Source organism: Salmo salar, chromosome 15 (assembly GCF_965601325.2).
Source record: "Salmo salar chromosome 15, fSalSal1, whole genome shotgun sequence".
Classification (NCBI taxonomy): Eukaryota; Metazoa; Chordata; class Actinopteri; order Salmoniformes; family Salmonidae; genus Salmo; species Salmo salar.
The window spans coordinates 90,598,016-90,621,478 of NC_138305.1; the positions used below are offsets into that span (position 1 = coordinate 90,598,016).

Sequence of the window (23,463 nt, forward strand, 5' to 3'; positions counted from 1 at the left end):
TCTCCCAGTGCAGGTAGCAGAGCTAAAAGGCCTGTGGCCCCGAAACAGATCCTCTCCCATACCTCCACAGTGTCCCGTGGGCCCAGTCTCCAGCTGCCCACTCTCCTCACCCTGTCAAACACTGCATTATTCATCCATTCATTCTCACATACCTACAGCCAGAAATGAGAGAACAAGGGATACGCTTACCTCTGTTAAAACCCTGATTTACCCTGTTCTATTCATTGTAAAGCAGGCTGCATTCCCACAGACACAGTGGCACTTATAGAAAGAGGGGAATTCCTGCTATACTACTGCTGCAGTGCCAGGCAGGATAACTTTACATGTCGCTGGATGGGCCTGGGCCTTTAAGTCAAGGACACAGATTGAATGACCACCATGGCATTGTAGCGCTCTAAACAAATAAAGCCTGAATTGGATTATATTGAGCAGTGTAGAGCAGAGTTTTATGAGCCATGAAGCAGTGTGTTCACCATGAGGGACATGCCCTGTTCCCTGGCACTCTCATTTAATTAGCGCTAACTAACTAGCAGGCCGGCAGGCAATGAAACCAGATGGAGGGAGGGGTGGAAGAGGGAGGGAGAGAGAGAGATTATTACTCCTTCAACAGAGGGGCTGCTACTGGCTGCTATTTCTAGAGAGGGCCACAGGGACATGACACACAGCCCCATTTTCACTTTCTCAAATCAGAACTTAACAGCGTGGCTAGAAAAACAAAGGCTGTATTGAGAGGAGAAGAGATAGGTTACATGATTCCAGCTCTGTAGTTTGTTTCCCAGTAGGACAGCAGGTACACACATGTACACAAATGCTCCTGTATTACACATAGACTTTACAGCTCTCTCGTCTCTACAGTACCAACCAGCCTGAAGATAAAGCTTGCTCATCCTAATTAAGCCACATAAATGAATGAGTATTTGGTTAATGAGCCCGGAGCTGCAGGATCCACACAGCCAGGCTCGCTGTGAACAGCAGATCAGGGGAGGAAGAGATGGAGTGATGAGATAAAGAGATAAAGGACTGTCTCTGGCGCTATCTGCTGTGGGCATGGATGGAGGAGAAACAGAGGAACAGACAACAGGGATTGTAGGCTGACACATTACAGTAGTTGTTGAATGGAAAATATAGACACCAATATCATCACACTGTTGAACCGGATCCAGGAGTAGTGTATAAACAGGAGTAAAGGTGGAAATGAGTAGGAGTGACTATTATTATTGGAATAATCAGAATTGCTAATAATGATATTGTCCAAAGTGCCATCTTAAAATATGATATTTCTCAAAGCACTACACTGCACACATTCATTCTGAGTGTAGAAAGAGAAGTGACATTTAATGTGCTTAGTTACTCTCTGGACAACAGAATGGTGGGATGAGAGGAAGGTCCCTGAAGGAGGGTAGAGGAAGGTCCCTGGAGGAGGGTAGAGGAAGGTCCCTGAAGGAGGGTAGAGGAAGGTCCCTGAAGGAGGGTAGAGGAAGATCCCTGAAGGAGGATAGAGGAAGGTCCCTGAAGGAGGGTAGAGGAAGATCCCTGAAGGAGGGTAGAGGAAGGTCCCTGAAGGAGGGTAGAGGAAGGTCCCTGAAGGAAGATAGAGGAAGGTCCCTGAAGGAGGGTAGAGGAAGGTCCCTGAAGGAGGGTAGAGGCAGGTCCCTGAAGGAGGGTAGAGGAAAATCCCTGAAGGAGGGTAGAGGAAGGTCCCTGAAGGAGGATAGAGGAAGGTCCCTGAAGGAGGGTAGAGGCAGGTCCCTGAAGGAGGGTAGAGGAAAATCCCTGAAGGAGGGTAGAGGAAGGTCCCTGAAGGAGGATAGAGGAAGGTCCCTGAAGGAGGGTAGCGGAAAATCCCTGAAGGAGGGTAGAGGAAGGTCCCTGAAGGAGGATAGAGGAAGATCCCTGAAGGAGGGTAGAGGAAGGTCCCTGAAGGAGGGTAGAGGAAGGTCCCTGAAGGAGGGTAGAGGCAGGTCCCTGAAGGAGGGTAGAGGCAGGTCCCTGAAGGAGGGTAGAGGAAGATCCCTGAAGGAGGATAGAGGCAGGTGCCTGAAGGAGGGTAGAGGAAGGTCCCTGAAGGAGGGTAGAGGCAGGTCCCTGAAGGAGGGTAGAGGAAGGTCCCTGAAGGAGGGTAGAGGAAGGTCCCTGAAGGAGGGTAGAGGCAGGTCCCTGAAGGAGGATAGAGGAAGGTCCCTGAAGGAGGGTAGAGGAAGGTCCCTGAAGGAGGATAGAGGAAGGTCCCTGAAGGAGGATAGAGGAATGTCCCTGAAGGAGGGTAGAGGAAGGTCCCTGAAGGAGGGTAGAGGAAGGTCCCTGAAGGAGGATAGAGGAAGGTCCCTGAAGGAAGATAGAGGAAGGTCCCTGAAGGAGGGTAGAGGAAGGTCCCTGAAGGAGGGTAGAGGCAGGTCCCTGAAGGAGGGTAGAGGAAAATCCCTGAAGGAGGGTAGAGGAAGGTCCCTGAAGGAGGATAGAGGAAGGTCCCTGAAGGAGGGTAGAGGAAAATCCCTGAAGGAGGATAGAGGAATGTCCCTGAAGGAGGATAGAGGAAGATCCCTGAAGGAGGGTAGAGGAAGGTCCCTGAAGGAGGGTAGAGGAAGGTCCCTGAAGGAGGGTAGAGGCAGGTCCCTGAAGGAGGGTAGAGGCAGATCCCTGAAGGAGGGTAGAGGAAGATCCCTGAAGGAGGATAGAGGCAGGTGCCTGAAGGAGGGTAGAGGAAGGTCCCTGAAGGAGGGTAGAGGCAGGTCCCTGAAAGAGGGTAGAGGAAGGTCCCTGAAGGAGGGTAGAGGAAGGTCCCTGAAGGAGGGTAGAGGCAGGTCCCTGAAGGAGGATAGAGGAAGGTCCCTGAAGGAGGGTAGAGGAAGGTCCCTGAAGGAGGATAGAGGAAGGTCCCTGAAGGAGGATAGAGGAATGTCCCTGAAGGAGGGTAGAGGAAGGTCCCTGAAGGAGGGTAGAGGAAGGTCCCTGGAGGAGGGTAGAGGAAGGTCCCAGAAGGAGGGTAGAGGAAGGTCCCTGAAGGAGGGTAGAGGAAGGTCCCAGAAGGAGGGTAGAGGAAGGTCCCAGAAGGAGGGTAGAGGAAGGTCCCAGAAGGAGGGTAGAGGAAGGTCCCTGAAGGAGGATAGAGGAAGGTCCCTGAAGGAGGATAGAGGAAGGTCCCTGAAGGAGGGTAGAGGAAGGTCCCTGAAGGAGGGTAGAGGAAGGTCCCTGAAGGAGGGTAGAGGAAGGTCCCTGAAGGAGGGTAGAGGAAGGTCCCTGAAGGAGGATAGAGGAAGGTCCCTGAAGGAGGGTAGAGGAAGGTCCCTGAAGGAGGTTAGAGGAAGGTCCCTGAAGGAGGGTAGAGGAAGGTCCCTGAAGGAGGGTAGAGGAAGGTCCCTGAAGGAGGGTAGAGGAAGGTCCCTGAAGGAGGGTAGAGGCAGGTCCCTGAAGGAGGGTAGAGGCAGATCCCTGAAGGAGGGTAGAGGAAGGTCCCTGAAGGAGGATAGAGGCAGGTGCCCTGAAGGAGGGTAGAGGAAGGTCCCTGAAGGAGGGTAGAGGCAGGTCCCTGAAGGAGGGTAGAGGAAGGTCCCTGAAGGAGGGTAGAGGAAGGTCCCTGAAGGAGGGTAGAGGCAGGTCCCTGAAGGAGGATAGAGGAAGGTCCCTGAAGGAGGGTAGAGGAAGGTCCCTGAAGGAGGATAGAGGAAGGTCCCTGAAGGAGGATAGAGGAATGTCCCTGAAGGAGGGTAGAGGAAGGTCCCTGAAGGAGGGTAGAGGAAGGTCCCTGGAGGAGGGTAGAGGAAGGTCCCAGAAGGAGGGTAGAGGAAGGTCCCTGAAGGAGGGTAGAGGAAGGTCCCAGAAGGAGGGTAGAGGAAGGTCCCAGAAGGAGGGTAGAGGAAGGTCCCAGAAGGAGGGTAGAGGAAGGTCCCTGAAGGAGGATAGAGAAAGGTCCCTGAAGGAGGATAGAGGAAGGTCCCTGAAAGAGGGTAGAGGAATGTCCCTGAAGGAGGGTAGAGGAAGGTCCCTGAAGGAGGGTAGAGGAAGGTCCCTGAAGGAGGGTAGAGGAAGGTCCCTGAAGGAGGATAGAGGAAGGTCCATGAAGGAGGGTAGAGGAAGGTCCCTGAAGGAAGTTAGAGGAAGATCCCTGAAGGAGGGTAGAGGAAGGTCCCTGAAGGAGGATAGAGGAAGGTCCCTGAAGGAGGGTAGAGGAAGGTCCCTGAAGGAGGATAGAGGAAGGTCCCTGAAGGAGGGTAGAGGAAGATCCCTGAAGGAGGGTAGAGGAAGGTCCCTGAAGGAGGATAGAGGAAGGTCCCTGAAGGAGGATAGAGGAAGATCCCTGAAGGAGGGTAGAGGAAGGTCCCTGAAGGAGGGTAGGGGAATGTCCCTGAAGGAGGGTAGAGGAAGGTCCCTGAAGGAGGATAGAGGAAAGTCCCTGAAGGAGGGTAGAGGAAGGTCCCTGAAGGAGGGTAGAGGAAGGTCCCTGAAGGAGGATAGAGGAAGGTCCCTGAAGGAGGATAGAGGAAGATCCCTGAAGGAGGATAGAGGAAGGTCCCTGAAGGAGGATAGAGAAAGGTCCCTGGAGGAGGGTAGAGGAAGATCCCTGAAGGAGGATAGAGGAAGGTCCCTGAAGGAGGATTGAGGAAGATCCCTGAAGGAGGGTAGAGGAAGATCCCTGAAGGAGGATAGAGGAAGATCCCTGAAGGAGGATAGAGGAAGGTCCCTGAAGGAGGATAGAGGAAGGTCCCTGAAGGAGGATAGAGGAATGTCCCTGAAGGAGGGTAGAGGAAGATCCCTGAAGGAGGATAGAGGAAGGTCCCAGAAGGAGGGTAGGGGAAGATCCCTGAAGGAGGGTAGAGGAAGATCCCTGAAGGAGGGTAGAGGAAGGTCCCTGAAGGAGGGTAGAGGAAGGTCCCTGGAGGAGGGTAGGGGAAGATCCCTGAAGGAGGGTAGAGGAAGGTCCCTGAAGGAGGGTAGAGGAAGGTCCCTGAAGGAGGGTAGAGGAAGGTCCCTGAAGGAGGGTAGAGGAAGGTCCCTGAAGGAGGGTAGGGGAAGATCCCTGAAGGAGGGTAGAGGAAGGTCCCTGAAGGAGGGTAGAGGAAGATCCCTGAAGGAGGGTAGAGGAAGGTCCCTGAAGGAGGGTAGGGGAAGATCCCTGAAGGAGGGTAGAGGAAGGTCCCTGAAGGAGGGTAGAGGAAGGTCCCTGAAGGAGGGTAGAGGAAGGTCCCTGAAGGAGGGTAGGGGAAGCCCTCCTCCTCTCCAAGTGACCTCCTTAGAACTCTTTGCTGAGCTCAGTACCAAAATGTTTCCATGACAGTAACAACAAATAAAGACAGAAGTATTTCTTCTTAACCAAGACTCTTATGAGTTTCCTGACATTTTCCCATGTCCATTATTCATGATACTGTGTGTGTACATGCAGTAAGGATAAAAAATGCAACAACAAAGAAGAGTTTATTTGAATACTTTCCCAATAGTAAAAACTTACAAAGGTGGTTTCAGATCTCCACAATAACCGAGAGGCAGCTATAGATCTGCTATAGTTTTATGTTTGTATTTTTTGGGGAGGCCATCCATCCACCACCCATCCAGCTGCTATACTCCATGCATGGTCATAATAGGAAGAAAAGTACTCCCACAGATCCTGAAGTTAAAACATCAGGTGAAAAATAGCCTCTGACCATGAACCTGAATTCCACTTAAGAAAAAACAAGATCGGTGTCTTGGGAAAGAGAGAAAGCGCCGAAAGCAATCTTGGTCAAACTGTTCCACTTTCCTGTCACCAGCAGATCTGAACCCGGTGAACCCTCTGATTTGTTTTTGACATTATTTATAGTCCACCTTTTCGGGGTGTTACTGAACAATGTCAGCACTGTGAGGTATATTTCTAAAATGATGTGTAATGATATTGTGATGATGTGTTATTGGTGTTATAGTACCACCCATACTGTACTTAGGTAGTTATCCAATCATGTGTGTATTGTTACTCACTTTCAGTCTCTCGTGCTCTCCTCCGGGCACGTTCTCTCTCTCTCTCCCTACGGTGGCTCAGGAGGGACTCTGTGCCCGTCTCTGTGTCCAGGCCGTCCCGACTGCTCACCGCGTTGGCACTGAAATACACACATTCAAAAAGTTGAAGAACTGTAGATCCACAATGAAACCAATAATTTATAAATACACTAGATGACTGATAGGGGTTGAAGCCACTGTGCCTCCATCTTGGCACTCCTCCACTAAAATACATTTTGGAAGCTATAGAAATACATTTAATGTCTCCATTTGTTTTTGCCACATTTATTCTATAACAAATGATGGCTCTGTTTCATATTCAGTCCCCCTGGCCATGAGAGATGTGTTGTTGGGGTGTGGTATGTGATGTGTATTTCACTAAGTGTCATTAATGACCAGATACCCGGAGAGAGATGCATTCTGTCCAATGCTGCCTGGTACTAATGAGGAGGGTCATTGAAATCCCAGATGATGCCTGTGGCAGGGGGGAGGATGGAGTGTGTGTCTGTGTGTGTGTGTGTGTGTGTGTGTGTGTGTGTGTGTGTGTGTGTGTGTGTGTGTGTGTGTGTGTGTGTGTGTGTGTGTGTGTGTGTGTGTGTGTGTGTGTGTGTGTGTGTGTGTGTGACCGGTAGAGCAGGTGTGGGCTGAGCTGGGAGTCTTCTCATCCTGTACAGGGCTGGATAGAAGGTGCTGGAGGGAGGGTTATCTTCAGAGGGGTGAGAGGCATTAGTCTCAGGGTAGCAGGGTAAAACGCACCCATCACTAGTCAACACTGCTCCTGAGTGGCGCAGTGGTAAAAGTCACTGCATCTCAGTGCAAGAGGCGTCACTACAGTCCCTGGTTCGAATCCAGGCTGGATCACATCCGGCTGTGATTGGGAGTCCCATAGGGTGGCTAACAACTAGCCCAACGCCATCCGGGTTTGTAAATAAGAATTTGTTCTTAATTGAGTTGCCTAGTGAAGTAAAGGTTAAATAAAAAAACAAGGAAACCTGAAGCTGGTGAGAAACACAACCCAGCCTGCTGAACACTGCTCTCACTCTGCACATACACACTCTGCACATACACATACACACTCTGCACATACACATACACACTCTGCACATACACATACACACTCTGCACATACACATACACACTCTGCACATACACATACACACTCTGCACATACACATACACACTCTGCACATACACATACACACTCTGCACACGCACACTCTGCACATACACATACACACTCTGCACACGCACACTCTGCACATACACATACACACTCTGCACACGCACACTCTGCACACATACACACTCTGCACACGCACACTCTGCACACATACACACTCTGCACACGCACACTCTGCACATACACATACACACGCACACTCTGCGCACATACACATACACACTCTGCACATACGCACACTCTGCACACACACACTCTGCACATACACATACACACTCTGCACACGCACACTCTGCACATACACATACACACTCTGCACATACGCACACGCACACCTGCACTCTGCACACGCACACTCTGCGCACATACACACACTCTGCACATAGACACTCTGCACACACACACTCTGCACATGCACACTCTGCGCACACACACACTCTGCACATGCACACTCTGCGCACGCGCACACACTCTGCACACACACACTCTGCACACGCACACTCTGCACATACACACTCTGGGATGTACTGGACCTATACATATATGCATCATGCATGAAGGCACCCGGACAACAGGAGCGCATGCACACACTAGTGTTCATATACGTACGTGTACATGACTACACAGTAAGTAACTCATGCATTATAGTCCTCAGGGTATAAAAGCCGCCGTCTCATCAGCCTTAGGAGCCATGAGTGGATGAGGCTGATGCGTGCGTAACAACACATATATATATAGTAGCAACACAGGAGTGGACAAGCTGTGGTCAGCTGTGACATGCTCATTCAGAGGGATGAATGGTAAACATGTTCCTTCATCTGAATGTAATGATGCATCTGTGCCTCTCCAGAACAGGTCAAAATATTTATGTTAATGCTTACATTGTGCAAAAACACACTGTATTAGTCACAGGTATAGATCAGGTGAGGCATTTTGTGTCTGTAGCTAGAGGTTATTATCTGTCTCAGGCAGGGATAAAGCAGGGATGAGACGGTATGTTTATATTATCTGTCTATGGCAGGGATAAAGCAGGGATGGGGCAGTATGTTTATATTATCTGTATATGGCAGGGATAATGCAGGGATGGGGCAGTATGTTTATATTATCTGTCTATGGCAGGGATAATGCAGGGATGGGGCAGTATGTTTATATTATCTGTCTATGGCAGGGATAAAGCAGGGATGAGACGGTATGTTTATATTATCTGTCTATGGCAGGGATAAAGCAGGGATGGGGCAGTATGTTTATATTATCTGTATATGGCAGGGATAATGCAGGGATGGGGCAGTATGTTTATATTATCTGTATATGGCAGGGATAAAGCAGGGATGGGGCAGTATGTTTATATTATCTGTCTATGGCAGGGATAAAGCAGGGATGGGGCAGTATGTTTATATTATCTGTCTATGGCAGGGATAAAGCAGGGATGAGACGGTATGTTTATATTATCTGTATATGGCAGGGATAAAGCAGGGATGGGGCAGTATGTTTATATTATCTGTATATGGCAGGGATAAAGCAGGGATGAGACGGTATGTTTATATTATCTGTCTATGGCAGGGATAAAGCAGGTATGGGGCAGTATGTTTATATTATCTGTATATGGCAGGGATAATGCAGGGATGGGGCAGTATGTTTATATTATCTGTCTATGGCAGGGATAAAGCAGGGATGAGACGGTATGTTTATATTATCTGTCTATGGCAGGAATAATGCAGGGATGGGGCAGTATGTTTATATTATCTGTCTATGGCAGGGATAAAGCAGGGATGGGGCAGTATGTTTATATTATCTGTCTATGGCAGGGATAATGCAGGGATGGGGCAGTATGTTTATATTATCTGTCTATGGCAGGGATAAAGCAGGGATGGGGCAGTATGTTTATATTATCTGTCTATGGCAGGGATAATGCAGAGATGGGGCAGTATGTTTATATTATCTGTCTATGGCAGGGATAAAGCAGGGATGGGGCAGTATGTTTATATTATCTGTCTATGGCAGGGATAATGCAGGGATGGGGCAGTATGTTTATATTATCTGTCTATGGCAGGGATAAAGCAGGGATGGGGCAGTATGTTTATATTATCTGTCTATGGCAGGGATAATGCAGGGATGGGGCAGTATGTTTATATTATCTGTCTATGGCAGGGATAATGCAGGGATGGGGCAGTATGTTTATATTATCTGTCTATGGCAGGGATAAAGCAGGGATGAGACGGTATGTTTATATTATCTGTCTATGGCAGGGATAATGCAGGGATGGGGCAGTATGTTTATATTATCTGTCTATGGCAGGGATAATGCAGGGATGGGGCAGTATGTTTATATTATCTGTCTATGGCAGGGATAAAGCAGGGATGAGACGGTATGTTTATATTATCTGTATATGGCAGGGATAATGCAGGGATGGGGCAGTATGTTTATATTATCTGTATATGGCAGGGATAAAGCAGGGATGGGGCAGTATGTTTATATTATCTGTCTATGGCTGGGATAATGCAGGGATGAGACGGTATGTTTATATTATCTGTCTATGGCTGGGATAAAGCAGGGATGGGGCAGTATGTTTATATTATCTGTCTATGGCAGGGATAATGCAGGGATGGGGCAGTATGTTTATATTATCTGTCTATGGCAGGGATAAAGCAGGGATGGGGCAGTATGTTTATATTATGTGTCTATGGCAGGGATAAAGCAGGGATGGGGCAGTATGTTTAAATTATCTGTCTATGGCTGGGATAAAGCAGGGATGGGGCAGTATGTTTATATTATCTGTCTATGGCAGGGATAAAGCAGGGATGGGGCAGTATGTTTATATTATCTGTATATGGCAGGGATAAAGCAGGGATGGGGCAGTATGTTTATATTATCTGTATATGGCAGGGATAAAGCAGGGATGGGGCAGTATGTTTATATTATCTGTATATGGCAGGGATAAAGCAGGGATGGGGCAGTATGTTTATATTATCTGTATATGGCAGGGATAAAGCAGGGATGGGGCAGTATGTTTATATTATCTGTCTATGGCAGGGATAAAGCAGGGATGGGGCAGTATGTTTATATTATCTGTCTATGGCAGGGATAATGCAGGGATGGGGCAGTATGTTTATATTATCTGTCTATGGCAGGGATAAAGCAGGGATGGGGCAGTATGTTTATATTATCTGTATATGGCAGGGATAATGCAGGGATGGGGCAGTATGTTTATATTATCTGTCTATGGCAGGGATAAAGCAGGGATGGGGCAGTATGTTTATATTATGTGTCTCAGGCTGGGATTGGCCAGTGTGGTGTGGATGTTGTTTGTCTATGGCAACCGTCCAGCCTGGAAGGGGTAGGATGATCGCCTGTGTCGGCTGATCCTGTGTGAGATTACCAAGGGACGGAGGCTGGGTTGGGAGAAGGGGATGGGGGCTGCCAGCTGTGATCCCCCCGCCCCGCTAACCGCCTATCCCCCCTCCCCGGGAAACAGAGATGGTTGTTCGCTAATCCGGATTATCAGGCAGAAGCACATTAAATCTGCCTGCTCTGCACCACACTCAGCCCAAACTCCTATTCTACTTATTCTGTCCTCCATCAAACACAGCCATTCATACAGGAATGGATCCATGAAATACATGAATAAAGCACAATAACAAAATGAACTGCTAATAATATTCTGTCTATTTTCAGAATGAGGCTGAGAATGACAGAAGCTCACTATGGGGAATTCACCATAGGCCTAGTAATGACCAGAGAAAAAACACTGCCTGTCTGAAAGAGAGGGAGAAAGAGCGAGAGAGAGAGGAAGGGGAGAGAAAGTGAGGGGGGAATAGGAAAGTTAAATCCTTGTCGTGTGGGTGCCGAACCGACATGCCCATATTTGACCACAAGGTGGCAGTAGACGCAGCAGGAAGAGAGGAGGCCCTAACAATAAAATCATCAGGCAGGCTGACAGCCAAGCAGCAGGGAGCAGCAGCCAGCGGAGGGCAAAAAGCCAGGATGTCAAACAGTAGATAAAGAGATACTGGAACATGACAGATTGCATGCTCTTAATACAGACCCCTGCAGAAGCTAACACACTGCTGTAATGGCAGTAACAACTCCAGCCCAGGGCCCACAGCATTTCCTGCTAAATTTGGCTTTGGGGGTCTCTCTCTTTACAAGTACAGTGTGAATCTTTAATCAGTCTGTTTGAAGTCAAAGTGTAGTGCTTGCATAAGGGTCAAACAAGATTCGAGAAGCGGAGTTCACTCCTAAGCTTTTAGCCCATCGATGTAGTAATAACACCACACATTGTCTGATCTCATAATATATCTTTACTAACTCTTAACTGGTAGTGCTGGGAATTGCCAGGGACCTCACGATACGGAATGATCACGATACGTAGGTGCCGATGCAATATTTATTGCGATTTGATATTGCGATTTGATGTTGCGATTTGATGTTCCAAACATGTCTGCTGCAGAGCGACCTGACAGCATGAGAAAATGACTTTTGATCAATCATGGAAATAAAAGTGCTGAAAACAGGTTGGCTTGCTATTTAAAAACAAGATGGAGAACAAGCTATGGATGAAAAATATAGGAGTTTTGGTGCAGGTAGAGCCAACTGCACTCTTAGAAAAAAAGGGTTCCAAAAGGGTTCTTTGGCTGTCCCCATAGGATAAACGTTTTTTGGGGTTCCATGTAGAAGCCTCTTGGGAAAGGTTTATACATGGAACCCAATAGTATCTCAACACGAATAGAAGCATTCAATGGCAGCAGTCTCTCCCTGAAGATGTTTACCTTATCATGGCTGTTTGTGGAGCAGCTCTGAGGAAGCTTAGCTAGCTGCATAGATGAGCAGACTGCTACCCCACAGATGGGAGGGATGCCACTTCATTGGTGAGCACGGTAAGCGAGAGTTTGCTAGCGTGAACCCTGGCACACACACACCTACACACTTACACACACACTCACCTCCCGTGTGCGCTCGGATTGGCCCCTGCGTGATGAGTTCTCCAGATTCTGATTAGCATATGGCTTGCAGTGAATTACAAAGGTGACATGGTGCGTGTGTGTGTGTGTGTGTGTGTGTGTGTGTGTGTGTGTGTGTGTGTGTGTGTGTGTGTGTGTGTGTGTGTGTGTGTGTACACATGTATTTGTGTGTGTAATGTGTGTAATGATGTGTGCATGGTGTTTATGTGCAGTAGGACACAGATGCAGCCAGTGCTGGGTACTCACTGGAAGGAGGGTGGGCGGGAATCACCGATGCCCCCTGTCCTCTCCAGGGGGGGTGGCAGTTCTGGGTGGCTCTCTGTACACTGGGACCCCCCATCAGAGTGAGAGCTCTCTGCCAGGACCAGCTGCAGACACACACACACAGAGAGAGAGAGAGAGAGAGAGAGAGGAGAGAGAGAGAGAGAGAGAGGTGAGTCAGAGACAAAATACCAGAGACAAATATGAACATAGAGATACACACAGGTATAGAATCAGGGACTGGAAAAGAGGTAGAAAGTAACAGACAAAGAGACAGACAAACATATTCAGTCACAAAAACAGACATAGAGAGAGAGACACACAACAGATAAACAGATCCAGATACACACAAACAGACATAGAGAACTATCTGAGAGACATAGGAGAGAGATACTGTTTAAAATGAGATACACCGAAGGGGCCTGAGGAAAGCTGGTGGCTATGTATAAATACATTGGGAAACAGAGGGAACGATGCAGCTCACATTGCTTTCACTCTGGTGACTGTGTGCGCGTGTGAGCACAAAGGCTTATGTAAAATGGCCCATAGATACAGCTGCTCTGCTTTCATTTGAACCACAATAATGAGTGTTAAAGGAACATGCCAGAGGGAGAATCTAATAACACTGGGACATGATTAAGACACTGGGACATGGTTAAGACACTGGGACATGGTTAAGACACTGGGGCATGATTAAGACACTGGGACATGGTTAAGACACTGGAACATGATTAGGACATGATTAAGACACTGGGACATGATTAGGACACTGGGGCATGATTAAGACACTGGGACATGGTTAAGACACTGGAACATGATTAGGACATGATTAAGACACTGGGACATGATTAGGACACTGGGACATGATTAAGACACTGGGACATGGTTAAGACACTGGGACATGATTAGGACATGATTAAGACACTGGGACATGATTAGGACACTGGGACATGATTAAGACACTGGGACATGGTTAAGACACTGGAACATGATTAGGACATGATTAAGACACTGGGACATGATTAGGACACTGGGACATGATTAAGACACTGGGACATGGTTAAGACACTGGGACATGATTAGGACATTTACATTACATTTACGTCATTTAGCAGACGCTCTTATCCAGAGCGACTTACAGTAGTGAATGCATACATTTGATACATTTCATGCATTTTTTTGTACTGGACTCCCGTGGAAATCGAACCCACAACCCTGGCATTGCAAACACCATGCTGGCGTTGCAAACACCATGCTCCACCAAATGAGCCACAGGGAAGGCCATGGGACATGATTAAGAGGGATGTGGCATGTTCCTTTAACACATGGTTAAGACACTGGGACATGATTAAGACACTGGGACATGGTTAAGACACGGAGACATGGTTAAGACACTGGGACATGCTTAAGACACTGGGACATGGTTAAGCCACTGGGACATGCTTAAGACACTGGGAGAAGGTTAAGACACTGGGACATGGTTAAGACACTGGGACATGGTTAAGACACTGGGACATGGTTAAGACACTGGGACATGGTTAAGACACTGGGACATGGTTAAGACACTGGGAGAAGGTTAAGACACTGGGACATGGTTAAGACACTGGGACATGGTTAAGACACTGGGACATGGTTAAGACACTGGGAGAAGGTTAAGACACTGGGACATGGTTAAGACACTGGGACATGGTTAAGACACTGGGAGAAGGTTAAGACACTGGGACATGGTTAAGACACTGGGACATGGTTAAGACACTGGGAGAAGGTTAAGACACTGGGACATGGTTAAGACACTGGGAGAAGGTTAAGACACTGGGACATGGTTAAGACACTGGGACATGGTTAAGACACTGGGACATGGTTAAGACACTGGGAGAAGGTTAAGACACTGGGACATGGTTAAGACACTGGGACATGGTTAAGACACTGGGAGAAGGTTAAGACACTGGGACATGGTTAAGACACTGGGACATGGTTAAGACACTGGGAGAAGGTTAAGACACTGGGACATGGTTAAGACACTGGGAGAAGGTTAAGACACTGGGACATGGTTAAGACACTGGGACATGGTTAAGACACTGGGACATGGTTAAGACACTGGGACATGGTTAAGACACTGGGAGAAGGTTAAGACACTGGGACATGGTTAAGACACTGGGACATGGTTAAGACACTGGGAGAAGGTTAAGACACTGGGACATGGTTAAGACACTGGGACATGGTTAAGACACTGGGAGAAGGTTAAGACACTGGGACATGGTTAAGACACTGGGACATGGTTAAGACACTGGGAGAAGGTTAAGACACTGGGACATGGTTAAGACACTGGGACATGGTTAAGACACTGGGAGAAGGTTAAGACACTGGGACATGGTTAAGACACTGGGACATGGTTAAGACACTGGGAGAAGGTTAAGACACTGGGACATGGTTAAGACACTGGGAGAAGGTTAAGACACTGGGACATGGTTAAGACACTGGGACATGGTTAAGACACTGGGAGAAGGTTAAGACACTGGGACATGGTTAAGACACTGGGACATGGTTAAGACACTGGGAGAAGGTTAAGACACTGGGACATGGTTAAGACACTGGGACATGGTTAAGACACTGGGAGAAGGTTAAGACACTGGGACATGGTTAAGACACTGGGAGAAGGTTAAGACACTGGGACATGGTTAAGACACTGGGACATGGTTAAGACACTGGGACATGGTTAAGACACTGGGACATGGTTAAGACACTGGGAGAAGGTTAAGACACTGGGACATGGTTAAGACACTGGGACATGGTTAAGACACTGGGAGAAGGTTAAGACACTGGGACATGGTTAAGACACTGGGACATGGTTAAGACACTGGGAGAAGGTTAAGACACTGGGACATGGTTAAGACACTGGGAAAAGCTAATATAAAGATCTCTATTTACATTTCCCAATATATAATTCACAGGAATGGTATGCAGTACAGTCTGTCATGATAATGTATGCATCACTGCTCCTAGCACTATGTACAACTATACCAAATGAACCTGTGTCTCGTATCCTTAGGTAGGCCAATGTAAATGATCGTTAACTGACCTCATTTGTTGGTAGAATACTGTTTGATATTGATTGTAAAACTGTCAAGCTTGGAATGTTGTGATGTCGTTGTGTAACCATGCCTTAGTTCATCTCCCATTGGCTGAGCTCACACCTGTATAAGGCACTTAGCATAGAAGCTCAACAATGAGTGAATCCCTCTCTACTGTAGAGTCTTGAGTGTTGTACTGTGGAGGCGTGACAGTGTGATCTCTCTAGGTAGATACACTATATGGAGCGTTACACTACACGTATCTTCAGCTACCGCTGAGCCAGTGAGCCGCAGCGAGGTGGAGAGGAGAGCAATGAGACGGGGAGAGGAGCTACGGGACAGGGGGTGACGCGGCGAGGGGCGCCATTCATCTCACTTACCCAGGACACCACTCTCCCGTTGAAGCAGGGCAACTTGGCGTTGTCGTCGGAAATCTCCTCTTTGACAACCCTGTGGAATGGACAGGCAAACAGAGAGAGAGAGAGAGAGAGAGAGAGAGAGAGAGAGAGAGAAAGAGAGAGAGAGAGAGTCAGTCCTCAGCACACAGTTGCTAGAATTACACCCAGGGATCATTTCTACTACCCTGTCCTGCTCTGCACAGATTCATGCTTAATCAGTAGAATTTTTTCGACCGTAAAGAGCTCGGCACCTATGTTACTGTTGACTAAGTCCATTGAAAGCTGATAGATGTTGAGCCTCAGCCTCCACAAGTGATTAATGGCCCTGACTAAGTACAACAGCATGAGTGCAGAAACATTACATGGACAAGCACATAGATCAACTGCAAAGTGAAGACGATGCAAACCTGTTAGTGGGCTGTGTGCTGTATGTGTGTATGTGTGACAGGTCTGGGCATTGAGGAAATACATTGAATCTGTATTTATCGTGTGCACACAATATATTGTACATATCGTCATCACATCTAATTCCAAATATATAGGCTATCCCCTACACTCTTAGAAAAAAAGGTGCTATCTAGAACCAAAAAGGGTCCATCGGCTGTTCCCATAGAGAAACCTTTGAAGATCCCCCTTTGGTTCCAGGTAGAACCCTTTTGGGTTCCATTTGGAACCCTTTCCACAGAGGGTTCTACATGGAACCCAAAAGAGTTCTAACTGGAACAATAAAGGGTTCTAACTGGAACCAAAAAGTGTTATCCTATGTGGATAGCCGCAAAACCCTTTTGGAACCCTTTTTTCTAAGAGTGTGCCTCTCCAGCCAGCCCAGCCCTAGAATAGTGAGAGTGGTTGTGTTGCGGTGAAAAAGGGACCAGGTACTACCCGCCTGGGTGTCAGGAGTTAGAGGGGTATTAATAGACTGGTTGACTTCAGCATGTACATCTTAGACTGTAAATTCCCAACAAAAATACCTCCCATTTACCCTCTGACCCCTGGGACAGGGTTCAGCAGTAACCACTGCCAGTAACCAGCCACACCTGCTGGGCTCCTGTCACACAGTACAGACTAGAGCAGGCCTGGTCTGGAGGCAGAGGATATACGCAGACACACAGAAACAGCCCTGGGCTACAATCCTGGGCTGTAGTTATGCCTATCTCAAAGGTGGGAGAATATTAGCTGAAATAGGTGTGAATTCTGGAACATGAACAGGACATACTTGAAAGAAAAGCAACAGAGTGTCTGATGAAGACTTTATACTGCATTTCTATGAAACTGCTGCTCCGTTGATTTACTTATTTTTCCCTTCAGACGTTGCCAGGATTTCCTACGCACATGACAACAGCGAGTGACTGTGTTCTGCTGCGGCTGTATTATACTGTACTGTGGGAGTGGTGGAGAGAGATAACGTAGACTTGTGGCTGTAACTGACTAACACAGAGGCAGAATGCTGCTGTGTGTGTGGCCTGTTCTGTTCAACCACAGAGAGGAAGAGGGGGTGTGATTCTCATCATTAGGTAGGAAGTGTATGCATCCTCTGTCTACAGCCACATGACCAACTGAAGGTAACTTGGGAGGATGTGGGAGCGGTCAATAGAAACAGAAAGCCTATAGTCAAAGTCATCGCCTTTTAACTCTTAAGGTCTTGGGATGGGACTCTGATGTATTATTAGCAGTGCTAATTTAATCCTGTTCCAAACTGAACATCATATTGGTAAATGAGTGGTCAAGGATCCTGTTTAAGTGTAATAAGTTGATAAAATAAGCTAGATACAACATGAATTGTAACAATCTCTCTCTCACTCTCACTCTCTGCCTCTCACTCTGTTAAAAGCATTAAAACCAAAGGAATCCAGACAAATGTCCAAAGGAAACAAAATGATGTGCACTCTGTAAACCATGACCTTTCTTCATGCATACTTTCATATTCCAACTGATTTCAGCATCAGAATGTGCTACACCGAATCCCCATGCACAAACACGTCCAGTCGCTACCCACTGGGCACACACTGGTTGAACCAACGTTGTTTCAAAGTCATTTCAATGAAATTACGTTGAACCAACATGGAATAGACGTTGAATTGACGCCTGTGCCCAAGTGGGTAGATGACACACACACAGGAGAGCTCAGTTTAAATTTGACAAGTGTCAGACACTGGGTTCCCGGTCATCACAACCCTCACTTCTCAAAGCCGGCAGCTTAAAGTCTTAACAGATTTCACAGGCTAATGACACAAGATTTAAAGGGAGATTGCTGCATAATGTAGTGGTGGGCCATGGTACGGCAGGGCTGGCTGTGTGTGTGTGTGTGTGTGTGGGGGGGGGGGGGGGGGGGGGGATTAGAGGACTGTAATTATGCCCAGGGCAGGAGGGAAGCTAGTTATCATCTGGCCCAACAGCACAGGGTCAGGAGGGGCGACCGACCAGCCGGCTGTACACAGCAGGCCCATAGTCCAAAGCTCGCCACAATAGTACACAAAATATCTGTGATTCAAATTAGAATGAAAATGTAGAGGATTGGTTCCTCAACCTTAGCTCAGTGCTATTTCTGAAACCTCAGGTTCTCAGACATATCAAGTTACTGTACTAATAACAACATTAACCTTTCAAGTGAGGTAAGGTAGGCGTGGCGCAGGTGGAAGAATCTCCATATTCAGCTGAGTATCCTCATTCATGCCAAGAGCACTTACTTCCTTTCCTTATACTATTACCTTCAGTGATCCTCTGACAAAGGTTTTACTGAGGTCTCAAACAAACATCTCAACCGTTGCCATAACAAAACAGCATATTGACCATACAATTAGGAATTTGAATACTAATAGTTATTTAATAGGATCTCTATGATATCAACCTCAAAGCTCTGAAATTGTGCATTTATAGTACTGACTGACAGGAATACTAATCACTACTCATTCATATGTGGTTGAACAACATTATAATGCAGTCTTTTGTCAGGCCAGTGAGGGATAAAAACTCAACAGCAACCCGGATTTACATTCTATCCTACACAAATCTATGCTTCAACTGGAAATTACAGACACACAATATTTCACGAGATATAAGACAGAAAATGAAATCAAATGAAATAAAAAATTGCTTGCTTCCCCTTCACAACAGGGGGTCTACTATGTAAGACCTTGCACTGACTGAACATTTACATATCAAACACTGTCTATAACTGCAAGGGGTTCCATGTTTTCCCTCTGTAATGGAGTCAGATTATTCCCTAGTTCATTTCTCTAACAGCTATACTGTCTGTGTCTATGCGTTACACCAGCCATATTATCCTCTGTGTGTCCCTGACCGTCTGTGTTGTTCCCATACTGTATACAGCCAGTACACTGAGTACAATGCTGCTCAAGGATTTCACTTTCACATGCGACTTTCAGTGTAGCCTTTGCCTACTGATCTACTTTAACAATGCTACAGTTATCAAGCCATGGAATGTGTTGATTGAAATGACAAGACCAGTACCACCACTGCACTGGCCCTTGTGAAAGGTGGACCATGGCACTAAGCCTAACACTGCACTCAGCAACAGAAATCTGTAACTCCGTGTGGAGGTCTAACCCTAACTATAACTCTTTAGAACAAACATGTTGTATTTGTTTCCATAATCAGACGATGGATCTCCTCACTTGGGGCCTCATGGATCAATCTGCCCTGGCTGTGACTGGAGGGACAGGACAGGGACAGGACAGGAAGGCCCTGCTGAGGGCACAGTATAGACCCAACTAACTAACCTGCTACCAGGAAAAAACAGTTCCCTCACAAGGTCGTACTGCCTGCTGTAGGAATGTCTGACATGACGACATGACGTCCCTGTGTGGGTTTCCTTCTCTGATGTTTGTGATAGTGTGTACTAAAAACAGTTTGGCTGTGAAATCGCCTCAAAACATCTTAAAAACTAGAATAACTGGAATCGCCTCAAAACATCTTCAAAGGTAGAATAACTGGAAACAACAGCACCTTTTGGTAAATGGAATGAAGCAAAATGAATGAATCCCTGAATAAGATAATAGGTTTCAGAATGAGTCATTGTTAATGTGATGACTCAAACCAAATAAGGGAAATACAATCATATTCACACCAGATGGAGTCAGGTCTTCTACAGAGCTATGTGTGTGTGTGTGTGTGTGTGTGTGTGTGTGTGTGTGTGTGTGTGTGTGTGTGTGTGTGTGTGTGTGTGTGTGTGTGTGTGTGTGTGTGTGTGTGTGTGTGTGTGTGCCCCTGTGTGTCTGCGGCTGTGTGCGTTTGTTTGAGTGCAGGTGGTGCCATGTGTGCTGTGTGTGCGACTGTGCGTGTCAGCTTGTCAGAGGAGAAACAGACATTAACACAAATAGGTCATCCTCCAAGGAGGACTCTATAATAAGTGGACCTCTGACCTGCAGCTATTAAAGGTGTCCATGTTGTCTGAATGTATGGGGGCGGGGGAAGGAGAGGTCAAACACATTCTATTAACAGGACCATAACAAGAGACTTCTACCATCTCTTTAGACCTAGCTGTCTGTCTGGGGAGATACGTCTGTGCAGAAAGAGACTTCTACCATCTCTTTAGACTTAGCTGTCTGTCTGGGGAGATATGTCTGTGCAGAAAGAGACTTCTACCATCTCTTTAGACCTAGCTGTCTGTCTGGGGAGATATGTCTGTGCAGAAAGAGACTTCTACCATCTCTTTAGACCTAGCTGTCTGTCTGGGGAGATATGTCTGTGCAGAAAGACTGAGCGATGACAACACAATACTGAGTGCAATGGAAAGGGTGAGAGGAAATACTACATATAAGAATAAAAACATACTTAAAAAACTGCATGTAGGCCTATGGTGAACTATTCATCAATGTATCCTGCATTAATTCTAAATACTAGACCATTTGAAAGAAGAGAGGATAAATCCCTTTTACAGTAAAATAAAATATCTGTGAAAATAGGCTGTTGGCAACATGTGAAAAATAATGTTCAACATCTAACAATTCAGACTATCATCTTATTTGATATCAGTGAACATAAATGAAATGTCTGACAGGCAACAATGCAATGAACTAATTGCTACCACTAACCACAGACAATCTATTGGCCGATAGGACTGTAGTGTACATTCACAGGACAATAGGCAGAACTATTAAAACAGAGACAAGGGTCATTAAAATACGCGTTATTAATGAAATAAAATGTTCAATAGAGTATTGGTGTTGGCCAGCTGAGCTTGTTCGACTGATTTACATGATGTATGTCAATAAAGAATGTATGCGCGATTTGAGCGCTATTTGACAATTATCGCAGGCCGTCAGTCCACGGCACTCGCCTCTTTCAGGGAGTGCTCTTCTACCGGGCAGCCATGTTTCTACTCAGGCATTTTTAGCTGATTTGCGGCCTAGGGTCGCATGGCAAAATGGCAAATAAATAGCAAAATCCCAACAACAAAGAATGAGTTTTTGGCTCTTCAACCTATTCGTTGCATAACATGTATGGCGAGCACACGACGCGTTATGTTTTCCATGAAAATGGATGTTCGCTTGATTCACCTTCAGCCTGGAATCGGAGGAAATTACCTTTGTGCGTGCGCGTGTGTGTGTGTGTGTATTCGTGCTCATCTGTGCGTGTAAAACAGAGAGCCATGAGAGGGATACAGGATCCCCACTGTGACCATTTCAGTCCATTGGAAGCCTATTTGACGCATGACGTTTTAGCCTATCGTATTAAATCAAATAAGATTAACATGACATAGATATGTCAAAGTTCTCATCATATAGTCATGCTGTCACTTTTGATAAATGTCTCCTGAAAATCATGATTGGCTACAGTTAATATGTGACTGTCATCGATCGGCATCAATCTCTATTCTGCCTTTCCTTTTCTTCTCTCTGTTTATTACCTATTGCTATAAGTGCTACAAAGTCATGAACACACAAGAGAAACCTGTCTGGTAATAATTCATTTGGAATCGATCCCGAACTCGCGCCACACAGCAAACATGTGGAGGATTTGTCAATGTAACGTCTATATCATTAAGTTAGATGGGCTTATTACATGACGATGACAACACAGCACAACCTTCGAAATGAGATATAATCACTTTTGTGTAGACTACCGTAGCCTATAACCAACATTGACAACAATAAAAGCGTAACGTTAATCGCGTTTAATGTCCTATGGGATATTGATGTTACGGGTCTGAACTTCAAAGGACCTATTCTATTGCGCATTGGATACAATGAACAGGTGCCAACCGCGGATCAGACCTTGCACAATCAGTCTTGCGCAAATGTTACAATGTTGCAACCTTTGTTGTGAAATTAGACACATGGTTGTGTCTGTGTACTAACCAATTAGCGCTGAGATACATTTATACTTATATGATAACAATGACAAGACCGCAACATACACAGGAAGAAAATATCGTCTATTCATGGGTGGAATCTTACCCAAAATCCTGGTCCATGGATTTGAAGAAGAATTTGTAGCTATTGACCGGACGATTGTTGAGGACATTTTTAAAATCCGCTAAAGTGACTTTCTCGGGAGAAACGGATAATTTCACTAGATAAGGAGTCTCCTCCTCGTCAATGTGATATATTATTTTAGTCTCCGCCATAAGAGTGAGGGTAGGAGAATCATTGACACAGGAAAGGAACAACGGTTGGCAGCGCAATAATAAATATGTGGCTATCTAGCTATCTAATAAGACGAAACACTGACGTGACATCATTAATAAATATAACTGTAGACCTCACGCTGGAAAATAAATAACCTTGTCTTTGATAAAATAAACATAAATCTAAACATAATCGAGTCCTAAGTGACTGTATTCCAGCTCCAATGTGTCTCGGTACGGTGGCTCTCTCGGTACTAAAACAGGAAGGGACGGTCCACATCCTTACGATATTGAGTTGAGAATATTTCTATTTTTCCAGTAATTCGTTAGACAGTGCTGTCATCTAGTGGTGTGTTTAGGCTAGAGACCTACTGTTCCCCATTATACAGTACTAGTCACAGTGTTCTGCAGTCTGCAGTGCACCACACATAAAGAGAGGATTGGAGGATACATTCTATTCAGTAAACCTTTGGTAAGGATTTTATTCAAGGCCACTGTGGGCCCTATCTAATTTACCATAGGCTACTGCATATCAATAGTAACACAGTTAATTATAATGTTTTTGATCAGTAATAATAGTTTGTATTAACTGTTGAAAATATTGATAATTATATTGAGAGCAAAATGATATAATATTACTAATGACTTATTATTATATTATTAATGTATGTCATTATTTTTGTTATTATTAGCCTACATTACTGAAATTGAATTATCACAATTTAGTAACAATCTATCTAATAATAGCGGATAATATAATCATTCTAAATCCATTTTAAAATCACAAATTAACTACAATAATTATGATCATATTAACAAGTGATCATCATCATAATCAATATTATCATCAAGATGTGCAGACTTTGTTGATCGCCTGAGTCCAACTTGTGACAGTAGGTGGTAGTCTTGTGCAGCTGTACAGTGTAGGCAGAAAGTCTAGCCACAGCCAGTGGGTGAAGAAACCTATAGGATGAATGTTTCTAACCTATGCTAACAAATACCTGTGGCCAATTTTTTTATTCTTATTTTGAATTATTTTCAA

At 45.9% G+C, this 23,463-nt stretch overlaps 1 protein-coding gene across 9 annotated transcripts in view; it reads right to left on the reverse strand.

Moving 5' to 3' along the window:
• The window catches only part of LOC106572388 (segment polarity protein dishevelled homolog DVL-1), a 43,367-nt gene extending 20,677 nt beyond the window's left edge, over positions 1-22,690 (reverse strand). For all 9 annotated transcript variants that reach the window (XR_014380686.1, XR_014380688.1, XR_006759272.2 and 6 more), the window contains exons 1-4: positions 22,252-22,690; positions 15,815-15,884; positions 12,349-12,470; positions 5,947-6,065 (exon numbers count right to left, since the gene is read on the reverse strand). Coding sequence is in view for 5 of the 9 variants with exons in the window: in XM_045696207.2 (XP_045552163.1) it covers positions 5,947-6,065; positions 12,349-12,470; positions 15,815-15,884; positions 22,252-22,421 (481 nt within the window). In the remaining 4 variants the exon portion in view is untranslated. The remainder of the gene's footprint in view (positions 1-5,946; positions 6,066-12,348; positions 12,471-15,814; positions 15,885-22,251) is intronic.
• Positions 22,691-23,463: the final 773 nt, after the last annotated feature.